Source organism: Notothenia rossii (assembly GCF_949606895.1).
Source record: "Notothenia rossii genome assembly, chromosome: 1".
NCBI lineage: Eukaryota > Metazoa > Chordata > Actinopteri > Perciformes > Nototheniidae > Notothenia > Notothenia rossii.
Genome location: NC_136912.1, coordinates 52,266,131 through 52,281,410, shown reverse-complemented (window position 1 = coordinate 52,281,410; position 15,280 = coordinate 52,266,131). Strand labels below are relative to the sequence as shown.

The 15,280-nt window shown below is 39.5% G+C and overlaps 1 protein-coding gene across 3 annotated transcripts in view; it reads left to right on the top strand.

Moving 5' to 3' along the window:
* orc1 (origin recognition complex, subunit 1) overlaps positions 1–2,960 on the top strand; it is a 78,025-nt gene extending 75,065 nt beyond the window's left edge. For all 3 annotated transcript variants that reach the window (XM_079672226.1, XM_079672227.1, XM_079672225.1), the window contains exon 16: positions 2,518–2,960. In XM_079672226.1, the coding sequence (XP_079528352.1) occupies positions 2,518–2,712 (195 nt within the window). In that variant the 3' untranslated portion in view covers positions 2,713–2,960. The remainder of the gene's footprint in view (positions 1–2,517) is intronic.
* The last annotated feature ends 12,320 nt before the right edge of the window (positions 2,961–15,280 follow it).

Genomic DNA, 15,280 nt, shown 5'->3' with positions numbered 1-15,280 from the left:
CAAGTCTGCAGACAAGACGGCAGGCGAAAAACCTTTAAAATGGTTTCTGAATGGAGATTGGGTCGACCAGGCTAAGCTAACGTTGTATATGCTCACTCCCAGTGGTGTAGTCTACGTGATACGCTGGTATACGCCGTATACCCACTATAAAATGCCAGTGATTTCTGTATGCCCTCTTAAAAATAAGCGATGATACGTAACAACATCATTTTGTGACTTCGCTTTCACGCTTTCGCCCCCTTCTGTGTTAATACTTTTGGACGTCTGGGGCTTCCGTCGCCTTTGGCCTGTTGCTAAGCAACAGCAACACACTTTGTTCGGCTCTGACAAACCCCACGTTTCTCTAACGTTATCAGAATTTGATCCTTCCATCATTCAAGTTCGCGGGGCGCTAAACAGGAAGCAAACATGAAACGAAAACAGACGAAAATATTTTAATGTTTTCCGAAGTTTTCCCCTATTACCACTACAGAAGAAGAGCCAGGTCAGGCGGCTGTCCTAAAGGTGACAGAGAACGACGCTACCGCAAATTTACCCGGTAAGTGGAATTAGCATGGTTATCATTAACGTAACAGTAGCTGGAATGTAAGAACAGGCATCCTTGGTTAGAGTGGAGGGACAGAAAGTTAGGTAAATGTCAGCACACATGCAAAGGAAAGCTGATCTAAACAACAGAAATTCATAAAGTCAATGACTATGCAAATGAGAGTTAATTCATGGTCATGTTAAAAGTGCATTTAAAACATTTGCACCATTATATTACTATATGTTAGTTATCAGTAGTTGTCAAATAATTAGCTATTGAAAAAGTGGAACATTTTTCTCCTTTTATCTGCTTTTCATGCATTTGTTAGCCATGATGTAAATATTGTAAGCAGTTTATTAAATACTTTTGAGTAAATCTTGGCTCTTTTCTGCAGATATTATTGGTAAAAACTTGTATTATGCTAATTAGTCATGGTTTTGTTTATTTCCAGGTTGTGCTCTTTGCAGCGCTACAAAATCAACAGGTGTCCTCACAGAACAATGAGTGTCTATGTCTGAGGAGTGGGTGCACTTTAAGATCCAGTCCTCAGATTCAAGCAGATCAACATCTCTGGCCTCTTTGAGAAACAAGATTAGACGACATGAGACATCCAGAGCACACAAAATAGCCCAGGAGCTCACGGAGAAGGGTGGACAGGATTTAGTTGGAAATTTGGTGAGAGCTGTGTCAGAGACAGTGTTTGCAGTAGGCCATATTGAGATTTTGATAAAAATGTCGATTAATTGTTCAACCCTAGAAGATAAGTGGGCTTTTTCCATCATTGTTCATTCTTTTATTTTTTTTATTGTTAATGTCTCTGGCAGTTAAAAGTCACATAAAAATGCTTATAATACATTGACATGTTGATAACACATAACCAGTCTCAAGACTAGTCTATGCATTAGTAAGTGTGATGGTGTTCATGAGGTGTTGCTTCGAGACAGGATGAATACAATTATTACAGTATACCCACTACAAAAAAGTAGACTACACCACTGCTCACTCCACACTCATAACAACGGCCTACAGACATAAATAAAGCAGTGACTTTATTCGCCATGACACAGACAGTCTGTGGTTTGTACTTGTTTAACTTTTGTACAGTTTCTGAACAGATATGAGAAGCTGTGATCTCTGTGTGCTAACTGCTAACAGCTAATGGTTGATGTTTTCTGGTTGAACGTCAGTAACGGCAGGCTGAGATCCTCACTTCTGATTGGCTTCCGCGAGAACGCGTCACGTGAATTTGACGCTCGAGTTGAAAAAATTGAACTCTCGCGTTTGACGCGGCACAGTTTAATCGCCTCAATCGCGTGATTCGCGCCACGGCTTCATGCTCGCCGTCGGAGCGAATTTGTGTCTGTCCGCGTCTCTGCATTGACTTTACATGTAATCGCACCGCCCCCAAACATCGCATCGCATCGCGTCCGGTCTGAACGCAGCATAAGAACTAGTGCGGGGGTGACTAAACCATTTTCCTCCTTTTGTGAGGGGTGAGAGGGGCCTTCACCATTTTGTTTTTGGATACAGAATTCTATCACTCAACTGATTTTATTGAGGTAGTTTAATTTTTGTTATGAAACTATCTAATAAAAAAAAAAAGTGCAAACACATTTTTTTTTTTTATTCTATGCCTTTCAAGGGCCCTCCCCCCATCTGGGCCCTGGGTAGTCAGTCCCACTTGTCCCCCCACTACGATGCCCCTGGGCATCAATAACCTCTGCAGTCATTTACGGTTTATTGGTATCACTATGCCCCGACCTCATACTTAAGCCCCTCCCATAAGTCATGAACCATATCATAGCACTCAGCCGAGAGGTTCTCTTTAATTTCATTTCAATTAAAGATGAATAAGTAAAATCCCATATAAAATCTGTTCTAAAACGTTTTCTCCTCCTTCCAGTCGCAAATGTAATAGTCGATAAATGGATAGATGTCCTGATCCTAAAGCAAAGAGTAAATATCTGCCCCTCTGTTTTTATGTTTTGTAGGTGTTTGTGCAGCACCAGGCCCTTTGTCGGGTAGAGGGTCTGCAGCCTGTCAGCGTGTCCGAAGGTCTCGCTGTATGTCAGCGTCTGGGTGCATGCAGGTTACTGCTGTTGGAGCCTAGCCTTCTGGGGGTTCTGCAGCGAGTCCGCCTCAACGTAAGCCAAGACGACGTGCTCTACGCTCTCAAGTCCGACTAAAAGAGGTTACTCCTCACACCCATTTATCTGAACTACATTACATAAATAAGCTATACACACTAAAATAAATGCATCCAGTTTCTAAACCTAAAGAGTTTTTCGCAGTTGTCTTTATCTTTAATGTGTGATTTTCCACAGTTTAATATTAGATTTGTCTCATTCTGAAATTATTTTTAAAATTGTACCGTGCATCTTTTTTATGTCAATACCTGAATATGCAATAAAATCCCATCTTTTATTATAAGCAACTTTATTATTTTCTTTTTGGAATGCTAGTAATCAGTGGCGGGCCAGCAAGGCCTTCTCTGCTTGCCTAAACACTATCAGAATCCCTGACTAGTTTTTACATTAACATTTATTAAATGAGTTATTAAACTGTATTCTCTTCATTTTATAGCTTTTCTCTGTTTTGTGCGTAATAATTTTTAATTTTGTCGCTTTTATCCAATCTTATTTCAGTCAGAATGTGTTGCTGGGTCAAAGAAATCTGCTTGAGGCCTTCAAAATCAACAGTGGCCTTAGTCAATTCAACCAATGAAACTGTTGCATTGACCAATCAGATTTCGAGTTGGCGTCACCGGGCCATCTAGCCATCTCTACGATGACGTCAGCATTTTCATGTCCTTTGATTGGATTGTCGGCGCTAGAAAACACTAGCGTGTGTAGCGACCTGCTAGCACAACGCATCTGTAGCATCCTAAGCAACCTGCACAAGTTAAAATATTTGTGTTTAGATTTCAAAGCTGTTCTTTCAGCCCACAATGGCTGAACAGACTGGACTTTTAGCATTAGCCTCCATTGCGATAGAACAGGACTTATTATTGGGACTGAAAACTCAGATCATCTGTACGAAAGAGTAACTGAAATCTTCTTGAGGAAAGAAAGGAGGATGGATTTTGTGTACAAATAATCAACATATTGGCTTATATTTAATTTTTTTGATATTTTCTTGTAATTGTAAGTAAATATTGATGCTTCTGCTAGATATGATGTATGTGGCTGCAGTGAAAGGAGACCTTGTGATTTGGGTGTCCTGCTTTAGTAATGGCATTCACTTTGCTACATTAGATGCATGTCTGTGATGCAACGCCCTGTTATACTGCATTTCTGTATAACATTAATGGTTTCTATAGCCGTCAAGTCATAATGATAGTATTAAGAGGTACATTTATTCAGGTAGGACACGACTGAAGATGTGAATTGCACGGCCCGCTATAGGTAGAAATACAGCTGAGTGTGACAGTGGGTTTAAGTAAGAGAGTGATGGGTTCCCATGGTAATAAGAAGAGAACAGCGGTATGCATGGTCTGCAGCATAAAGATCGGTGACACGACCACCACAACATCCAACTTCATTCGTCACTACAAAAAACCCCACAGAGAAAGGTGCGTGAATGTGTTGTGTTAGCTAGAAAGCTAACGTTAAGTTTAAGCTACGTTAGACTTGGTTTCAAATCGATTAGAGAAGACAAAACGGTAAATGAACACTAGAACCGCCAAGGGATTCATTTTGACTAACCCTGATACTGACGGGTTGTCAGGAGAGGGAGAGGAAAAGAGATGCCTTGTTTATTTCCCCTGTGTTATTATCAGAAGTTACTGTAAACTTTTGAATAATGTAGTTCATCTACTTTTAGTAGTTTGTTTAAATGTTTTAATTATTTTGTTTTTGTTTGTAGAAGTGCATCATTCTTTGATTTATTGTAAAATTAATCTGAACTTTTTGATCTGTTATGATGATAAAATTAACCCAATTAAGTGAGTTTTAAATCGTCCTCCTTATCGTTCTTCCTCCTTACTTATAAGGAAATTATGAAGAGGAACGAATAAAATGAATTGAAAATGTTATCTATGTAGGTGCTGTTGCTGTTGGCGGTTCTAGTGTTAACAGAAATTTAAATTAAATGTGTAATGGCAAATGCCATATATGATTTTCTTACCTGGAATTCTGCCTTTTTGAACAGACTTTCTGATTGAGTCCTAGCTATATTGTCTGCAGTTCTGGGGTTAATATGAATCTAATAGGATTGTCATCGGTCTAAATTAGATTTCAAATGATTAACTGTGTATGTAATGAAGATCATAGTGTGGGTTGAATCCATTTTCATAACTACTGTCTTTTAACTGATTTAAATGCGGGAACTGGTCTTATTCATCAGAATTGGGTATAACTTGACTTGACTTGCTTGACCTGAGCAATGACTTGACTTGACTTGCTTGACTCTCACCACAGTGACTTGGGACTTGCTTGATACTTGTAGGTCAAGACTTGAGACTTTCTCATGACTTGCACATGTAGGACTTACTCCCACCTCTGCCTCATCAGTAGGGATGGGTATTGTTAGGATTTTACTGCTTATCGATACTGGTATTTTTCTATACTCTTATCGATACTTCTCAATAATATGGAGCTCAAAATTATAGACATGATGATTACAAGATGTGAAGATTAAACAAGTCATTTTATTGTAATTTATTTGTATTTATTATTTAATGTAACTTTTTCAATGTCATAACAAGCAGGTATGAGTGTGTTTGACAGTGTGTCTCTGGATGGGGGGGGGGGGGGGGTGGCGGTAATTAGGGGCAGTTCATAAATCCATGTAAACATGACCATTATTCAGTTTAAACGAGACGCTGCGTGCGCACCTCCTAAACCGGAAGCTCTGGTCGGCTAACCATTATAATCCGTTTATTATTTATAATTGTAATGATGGATTATCAGTAATCATTTTAAAGTTACACAGAGACATTGGATTAACCGTTTGTATGCCCTTGAACACAACTTTTGATCACAAAACAGCAAAGGCAATACATAATTATCATCATGGCTACGTAAAGTGAAGTTGTTTTATTGCTCTTTCCTGGCTAAAATGAAGTAGAAAAGGTCACTTTTGCCAGTTATGTGCTAAAGTAGCAGTTAGCCCGTTTTGCTAAGTGTTGATTTAGACTCTTGGTGTTGGACTTCTGTTCCGTGTAGGTAAAATGGTTAATATTGTCTGTTAGCTGAATTTCTTTCCGTTAAGTGGATATGCATCATTAATAGGTTGTTAAATGTTAAGAAGCCTTGAGAAACTGTTTCTAGCAAGATGTCTGCCCCCGGGATTCTCACAATAATAAGAGCGCTGTTAGGAGAGATGACGAGTGGCATTCACAGTGAACAATCAGAGTGGTACTCAAACCGGATACGTCACACGGGATGAGGGTTCCCAACCAACCAGAATTGTTTAAACTAAGGAAGTAGCTTAATTCATATACCGATAGCAGCACCGTTTGTCCAGCGGCTTAACGGTATACCAATACCGTCCAATCAGGTACCGGTACTGATTTAGTACCGGTTCTCGATACTCATCCCTAGTCATCAGATTATTCAAAGTAAAGCAGAGAAAATCTTCACAAATTCCATGATGTACAGCGGGGGTCTGCAACCCCTGGCACGCAGGACCGTAACCAGTGGCACATTAGGAATGAGTGTGCAAAATATTTAAATTGTATTTTCTGATCCTGAAGGAGACCGCCGGCAGAGCCTGTCTCCCCCTGCAGAAGGAAGCCATGCAGGCACTCTCTGCCTCTGTATTTTCTCTGTGTTCAAGAAAGAGAGAGAGAGGGGTGTGGCGTGTGTGTGCATGGTAAAGCGAGAGTGAGCGAGCGTATTTATGTTTCTGAAAGTAAAACGAAGCAGCAGAAAATATAGGTCTGTGAAGTATTTTGTGTAACAAGAAGAACTAAATATATGCAACGGCCTCCAAAGAAGAGCTTGCCTCTCTCCAGTCATTTCAATATTATTGAACCTGAAGCTTGTTGCTTCTGCCCTGGGAGACCACAGAGTAATCCCCTGTTTCCTCGACTACGGTCTGGGAGCAGACTGGAAAGTTCAACACATGCATAATGAAGGCTATCCATGCTATCTGACTCTACCACTTCGGTTTGGTGATGTTACTGAATAATCGCTATGGCATTAGCATTTCCCCCAGAATAGCAAACTGAAAAGCGATAAAGAACGACAATGCAATGTACAATTAACGCATGACTTTTTAACCACTGCGTTACATGTAGGCTACTATAATTAGTGGTGTATCGTAGCTGAGATAACATTTACGGGTTAGGGTTAGCAACTCACAGAAGGAGTATGCCTACACTATTTTGCGCTAAATACAAAAGTGGAGTTTTCCATGTTTTGTCAGGCCGTAATATAGAGTCTGTGATAAAGCGCTAAATGTTTTGGTATATCATGGATGTTGTTTTTTTTATCAAAGAAGCCCCCTTCTCCTGAAAAGGCTGAGAGCTCCAGCCGGGGTGTGTCTGTATTTGTCTGGGAAAGTATTTCCCCCCCCTTTTTACGATCCTGTAGAAGAGGAGACCCTTTGTTTTATCAGCCGTGAGAGCAGCAGTGTGTCTGTTTGCTTTTTTCTCTGATGCCTGTTTAAAAATAAGGAGTAGAAGATCAATGAGTGATCTGAAGTTGGAGTGAATACATTGAAATTAATAGATTAATGTGTGATTTGAAGTAGTAGATATATTGAAATAAATAGGAGACAATGATTTGTTATTTAAACATAGTCTTTGAGAACTGATTGTTACCATTGCATTGTGAATTTCATGGTATTTGTCATTTAACTAAGAATTGTACCTAATTATATGTCAAAGAAAAAAGTTATATTACATACAGTAACATTAAGGGAAAGTAAAACGAGATGTACTGAGTATATGAAGTAGCTATATTGAAATAAAAAGATTTAGTTTTTATTTTCACCTAGAATAAATATAGAGTACGACACATTTTGATATATATATATTAGGGATGTAACGATACCAAAAACTCACGGTACGATAATATCGCGATAACAAGTCCACGGTACGGTATGTATCGCGATATTGAATAATAAAGGGAAGGAAAAAAAAATTCATATATATTTTTTTCAATAAAACATTTTTTTACTCGGAAAATGTTTTTTTATTACATAATAAATCTGATTTTTACAGCATTTTTGTAGGATAGCAGTATTTTAAAGTGTCAAAAACAAAGTGACAGTAACAGACTGGAACAAGAAAAGCAGTGTTGTTGTGCCTACTACCTACTACCAAACAAAGTAAGCATTTTCTTTATGCCACTGCATCTCACAAATAAACAAGGACATTTCATAATCAGACCCTGCAATAAAATAAATCAAGTTTCACTTTAGTTTTTCAAGTAACTCAACTCAAACTCACTAGTCACTCACTCAGCATCATCAGACAGGTTTTTAAGAATATGAGAATGTCCACATTTCCAGGTATTTATAAACTGGGATGTTTGGGCATTTACAATATCCCCTGCTCTGGAAAAAACTCTCTCGCTTGGTACTGATGTTGCTGGGACACCAGTGGTCGCGTTAACCGAATATTTTATTTAACAATGACGGAAAAATCTGAAAGCAGTCTGTCATTTTGACAGATTAGAACAAACTCGGAACAGCGCCAACGTTTCCCCGCAGCCAGGCTCTGGTGTTATGCCGTGTTATGCATGCCCTCCAAAAGGAAATGATATAGTTTCCAAACCGTACTTTGCCGTACAGATCAATACATGTCTGGGAGGTTTTGCTTTACGCTGTGCGCGTCCCGCGAGGTGCATGCAAACACGGCATAACACCGCCCCCCCCGCCCCGTTGAAAGTTCACGAGCATGCTCTATCGTGAACTGTTCAGACCCGACGGGTAATAAGGGATTATGACGGATATTTTACGATCTTGTCTGTCAAAATGACGGACAGCGAAAAAGTCTAACGCCAGGCTTATTGACATGGCGAGATATAAATATATGGTTGGTACATGTCTCTAGGTGTGTAAATGTGGCCCTGTAAATACGATGTCCTTTTGTGTTATCTGTTGTTTTATTTTCATGTTGTAACCTACTTGCTGCCATGTTGGACAGGTCTCTATTGAACAAGAGATCGATTATCTCAATGGGACCACCTGGTTAAATAAAGGTTTAAAAAAAAAAAAGTGTTTAAAAAAAAAAGAAATCGCGGTAGATTTTGTCAGTCTCACGACGGTATTGGGAAGTTTATTTACCGCGATATTCGGTATATCGTTACATCCCTAATATATATATATATATATATATATATAGGTAAAAATAAGATTAACTAAATCAAAGGGTAACAAATCCTTAAGGGGTCGCTATGGGCACTAATAGCAGCCGTCAGAAGTACCACCAAGGTCCTGCCAAATGTATGTATGTATGTATGTATGTATGACAAATATGGTAATTCAGCCATAACATTTTTGCCAAAATGGCATGGCAATTTGGGATTTCCTCAAAGTGGGAGTTTTCACCATGCCTCTTTGATATCACTGCGAAAAAGAATGTCGAAAAGATTTGAAGAAAAGATTAAAAGAACAAAAGTAAGTGCCTGTAATAAGGTTAATAAGAAATGGTCTAAACAGCTTGAGAGTTTGAAACTTTGGGAAAAGGAAGCTGAAAATAGAAAGAGGTTTGAGCAAGTTTGTAAGAGTGTTAGTGTTTGTCTCATTGAGTACTGATGATGTAAGTGAAAAGATGATAAAAATGACTCCTCAAGGCCTGATTGAAGAGGTGACAGGCTCAGATTTTTTGCCAAAATGGTCTCAAGATGGCTCTTTTGAAAATTCTGACATAGCAATGTTGAAAGACCTCATTGATCAGCCTCGCCCGTTTGCCCCCCCCTTTTGGAAGTAATCTCAGGTGCTGCGTCGCAGCATTCAATGTAATTTGCTCACATTGGATTCAACGCGTCATAGAGCGAGCAAGTCACTTCATTGGACGAGAGGCATACTATGAGAGCTGGTCACAGGGATGCGTTCAAATTTAGTCAGTAAATTGAGGAACTGTCGAAATGGTGAACGCAGATAAAATTGAGCTCGAAAATCCTCCAGCATCATTGAAGTCTCCGGTTTGGGAACATTTTGGTTTCGCAGTTACGTACAAGGATGACGGACAAAGACAGGTGGACCGAACCAAAGCTGTTTGTCGGCATTGTTAAACTAAAATTGGTTACACGCTGGCAATACATCAAACTTGCACAGTGCACGCTCATTTGAAAAGGCATCACCCGAACGTGAATATCACCGGTACCAAAAGAAAAAAGACTGAAGTGCAAACCCAACTCCCACTAGCATTTAAGCCTCCACCACTCACAAAAAGTTCAGACCGAGCCAAAGCTATTACAAACGCCAAATATCCTTATGTTGCCATGTTAGCAAAGCGCTACCTGGCTGTATCTGCTACCTCTGTCCCTAGCGAGAGGGTGTTCTCCACAGCAGGAGACATTGTTAGTGCCAACAGATCTGCCCTTTCGGCAAGCAATGTGGACAAGTTCATTTTTCTTTAAAAAAACATGAAAATACAATGACAAGCAAGTCATAATGTCAAAGTGGCTGCTTAGGTACTAGTACAGTTCAAATACAGATTATTTCAGTTCATTGAAATGCTGCACCTTAATGTTTATTTTTTTATATTTTGTATTTATTTGAGTGAATATTCACAGTTTAATAATAATTAAAAACCCAAAACTAATAGTTTATGTTTTGTAAGTACTAGTACAGTAAAGTTCAAATACAGATTATTTCAGTTCATTGAAATGCTGCACCTTAATGTTTGTTTTATTATATTTTGTATTTATTTGAGTGAATACATTATTCACAGTTTAATAATAATTAAAAATATATATATAGTTTATGTTTTGTGATAATCTTTTCTGCTGTACCGAAAACGTACCGAACCGAACCGTGACCTAAAAGCCGAGGTACGTACCGAACCGAAATGTTTGTGAACCGTTTCACCCCTAGTGTTCACAAAGTTGACTTTGATCTGGATTGTCCAATACAGCCTCCACAACCAATTAGTGGAGCTCAGACTGCTGCACAGCAACCTCATCTGCTGATAGACATAGGAGCTGAAGGGGGAGAAAATGTAAACAAAGCTGAGACTGCTGCAAATAACTTTGGGGCTTTGTCACCCCCACCATACAGGGGGCTGCTAGAACAAGCTATGAAGCAGCCTGCTTCTCCAAGCACAGTCAAATCCCCTTTCCCTTTCTGGGCCATTACTACTCCAAACAATGGAAAGACAAGAGCAGGAACTATGTATCAGTCAGGTGCACCACCATAGCCACATTTCTTATCTGTGCCTGAAGAACAATCTGAAGTAAACAACTTGATGCTTGGACCAATGATAAAATGTCCAAACGGTACGGGAGGCGTACAGCATGTTTACAGACCATGGAAAGTTGCTGAATTACAAGCCATTATTGAAAAACTTCCAGAACCAAAGAATAATGGGAAAGTATTTGCCAACGCTCTGGAAAAAATTGTGACACAGTGCAGACCTACTTCAGCTGAAATGGACCATGTCTGCTTAACTAAGATGGTTCTTGGTTGGGGTGAAGTCCGACCTGCTAATTGGAATGCAACTGCTGCATGGAGTACTAACAATACTTCCACCTATCAGACTCAGCTTGCAGCTTTACGCCAGTCACTAGAGATTTAAATACAAGCCAATGATAAATATGACAACTGTGAACAAATCAGGGGAAATGTTTGATGATTATTTCTCAAGAAAGCTTAAAGTGTTCAATGCACACAGTGGAAATGAACAACCAGCCACTACTGTTGATGATTCAGTATGGGAAACACAATTGGTAAAGACTTTGGTGGATGGATTGTTACCAGAGATAAGAGCTCTTTTTGTCAGGCATTGCGTTGCATGGCAGAGCGCCAGGTTGACTGATGTAAAGAAATACTGCTCACATGCTGAAACTATTGTTCAGGATGATAAAAATCGCAATGAAAAGAAGACCAAAGTCAACATTGAGAAACTTCAGATGGTTCAACGTGCTTATTATTCAACAGCAGCAAACAGAGGAAGAGGCGAAGGCAGAGGAAGAAGTGAATACAGAGGGAGGGGACAAGAAAGGAAACCTTTCTTTGGAGACGAGATATTTGTCGCAGGTGTCATCAAAAAGGCCATTGGGCCCAGGATTGCACTGAAATACTACCACAGGAATGGGATAATGATCAAGGAAAATCATACCCACCAATTGGATATGTGTCAGTAAAAAGACCGTTTGCCAACAAGAGCCGCCCATTTCAAAGATCATGACTTCCCGAGCAAGCATCAGATTCTACTGCCATTCTACAGGAAGATAGTAAAAGTCCCCAAACAAATGTTTCTGAAATGACTAATCAGTTCTATCTTTCTCTTCGCTACAAATCTGAAGAACTTCCAATATTCTAAATAACAATTCACGGCAAAACCTACGAGATGTTGGCTGATACAGGAGCAACTGAATCTTCATTGAGATCAATAACAGGATTTTGAGATGACTAAGGACATAAAGACCTGTATTGGAGTTACAGGCACACCTATAAAATGTGGAGTGACTAAGCTATGTCCAGTTGAATGCAAAGACTTTGATGTTTCAAATATAAGTCAGAAATTCTTAATTGTACCAGATTGTCCATTAAATCTGTCAGGAAGACATCTGCTGTGTGCGCTAGGCCTGACTATTGTTTGCAATGACAATGGTTTAGAGTTGAGGAAATCTGAGGTTGTTGACGGGCTTTTTGATCTTATGGCATGCCACTCCCCAAGCACTCCTGAGTCTATTAAAAACTACCCAGCGTTAAACAGGGTTCCAGAACAGTTATGGTTTACGCATAAGTATGATGTGGGTCTAATTTAAGGATGCAAATCCAATGGTTGTGGTTCCTAAATCTGATTACCGACCTAATAAACGGCAGTACCCTCTGACACCAGATGCAGAAGAAGGCATGGCTCCCATTATTGAGCAACTCCTAAAAGATGGAATGATTGTTCCAGCGCTAACGTCTCTATGTAATACTCCACTTTTCCCAGTAAAAAAGGCTGATGGTGAAACTTGGCGACCTGTTCATGATTTGCGTGCTGTAAATGAAGCTGTATTTGCTCAAGCACCTGTTGTACCTAACCCAGCAACAATCTTATCTTCAGTACCTGGTAATGCAGATTGGTTCACTGTGATAGATTTGGCTAATGCATTTTTCAGTGTTCCAGTTGATCCTGAATCTCAAAATCTGTTTCCATTTACATTGAAAAACAAAAAGTACAAGTGGACTCGATATCCACAGGGCTATTCAGAATCGCTGACAGTATATTCAGCTTCCTTGCAAGATGATTTGGCTGGTTTTGTTTTTCCTAGGAACAGTACCTTAATTCAGTACATTGATGATTTGTTGGTATGCTCAACATCTGAGGAGAATTGTACTGTTGACACAAATGCTTTGTTACATTATTTGGCTTCACAGATGCACAAAGCTTCCTTACGAAAAACTCCAATTGGTGAAAAAACAAGTGCACTATATAGCACATGAGATATCTCAATCAATCAATCAATCAATCAATCAATGTTTATTTATATAGCCCAATATCACAAATGTTACATTTGTCTCAGTGGACTTCACAGTTTGTACAGAATATCAGTATGACAATACGACACCCTCTGTCCTTAGACCCTCACATCGTACAAGGAAAAACTTCCAGAGAAAACCCACAGTTTAAAGGGAAAAATGGGAGAAACCTCAGGGAGAGCAACAGAGGAGGGATCCCTCTCCCAGGACGGACAGACGTGCAATAGATGCCGTGTGTAAATTGAAAAGATAATACATTTGCAACATAGGTAGTCCAAATGTTTGGAAATGCATGTGTGTATAATAGGAAGATGAATCCACGAGGATATCCATCCAGGACTTATGATCCAGGACCACAGCCACGACTCAAGATCCAGGACTCGCGATCCATGACACAGGACCGCAGGATCATCCATGACTCCGGATCCCGGCGTATATAGACACCAAAAAGAAAGAAATTTGGGCAAGCTGGGTTAATCGGAACATGAGAGTACACAGGTATAGACAGAGAGAAGGAAGAAGTAAGATGTCCCCCGACAAACTAAGCCTATATCAGCAAAACTAGGGGCTGAATCTAATCAGCCCTAACTATAAGCTTTATCAAAAAGGAAGGTCTTAAGCGCACTCTTAAAAACGGATAGGGTGTCTGCCGTCCGAACACAAACTGGAAGCTGATTCCACAAAAGTGGAGCTTGATAAGAAAAGGCTCTGGCTCCCATTGTACTTTTAGAGACTCTAGGAACAACCAACAACCCTGCATTCTTGGAACGCAATGCCCTAGTAGGACAATAGGGTATAATGAGTTCTTTAAGGTAAGATGGCGCCTGCCCATTAAGGGCTTTGTAGGCGAGAAGAAGATTTTTTTTTATTTTATCCTGTGTTCTATAGGGAGCCAGTGTAAGGCAGCCAGAACAGGAGTAATGTGGTCCCTTTTCCTAACTCTGGTTACGAGCTCACGAGCTGCAGCATTTTGAATCAACTGAAGCGACTTGACTGACTTCTTTGTACACCCTGATAATAAGGAGTTACAATAATCCAGCCTTGAAGTAACAAATGCATGGACTAGTTTCTCTGCATCGTTTTGAGGCAAGATATGCCTGATTTTTGCAATGTTACGTAGATGGAAGTAGGCGGTCCTTGAAATTGATTTTATGTGGGCGTTAAAGGATAAATCCTGATCAAATATAACACCAAGATTCCTTACAGTCTCACTGGAGGCCAAATTAATGCCATCCATAGTTAGTATATCTTTAGATAATTTGTTTCGTAGATTCTTCGGGCCAAGTATAATAACTTCAATTTTGGTCGTGTTTAACATCAAAAAATGTAAGGTCATCCACGTTTTTAAGTCCTTGAGGCAGTCTTGAATTTTACTTAGATGATTAATTTCATCAGGCTTGATTGATAAATATAGCTGAGTATCATCCGCATAACAATGAAAGTTTACAGAATGATTCTTTATAATATTGCCTAACGGAAGCATATATAGTGTGAACAAAATAGGTCCAAGCACTGAGCCCTGTGGCACTCCATGGCTAACTTTGGTTTGCATGGAAGATTCATCGTTGACACGTACAAACTGAGAGCGTTCAGATAGATAGGACCTAAACCAGCCTAAAGCAATTCCCTGTATGCCAACTAAGTGCTCTAGTCTTTGCAATAGGATATCATGGTCGATAGTATCAAATGCAGCACTAAGATCGAGCAAGACAAGAATAGAGACAAGTCCCTTGTCTGAGGCTATTAGAATGTCATTTGTGACTTTAACCAGAGCTGTCTCTGTGCTATGTTGTGTTCTAAAGCCAGACTGAAAATCTTCAAATAAATCATAGTTTTTTAAGTAATCACACAGCTGTTTTGTAACTGCTTTCTCAAGAATTTTTGAAAGGAACGGAAGATTAGAAATAGGTCTATAGTTGGCTTAAACCTCTGGATCGAGGTTGTGCTTATTAAGAAGCGGTTTTATCACTGCTACTTTGAACGATTGTGGAACATAGCCTGATAATAAAGACATATTCATAATATTTAATAAAGAAGTGCTAATTAATGGAAAAACTTATTTTAACAGCTTAGTTGGAATCGGGTCTAAGATACACGTTGATGGTTTAGAAGAGAGAATCATTGAATTTAATTGTTCAAGGTTTATGGCTGAAAAGCATTCTAGTT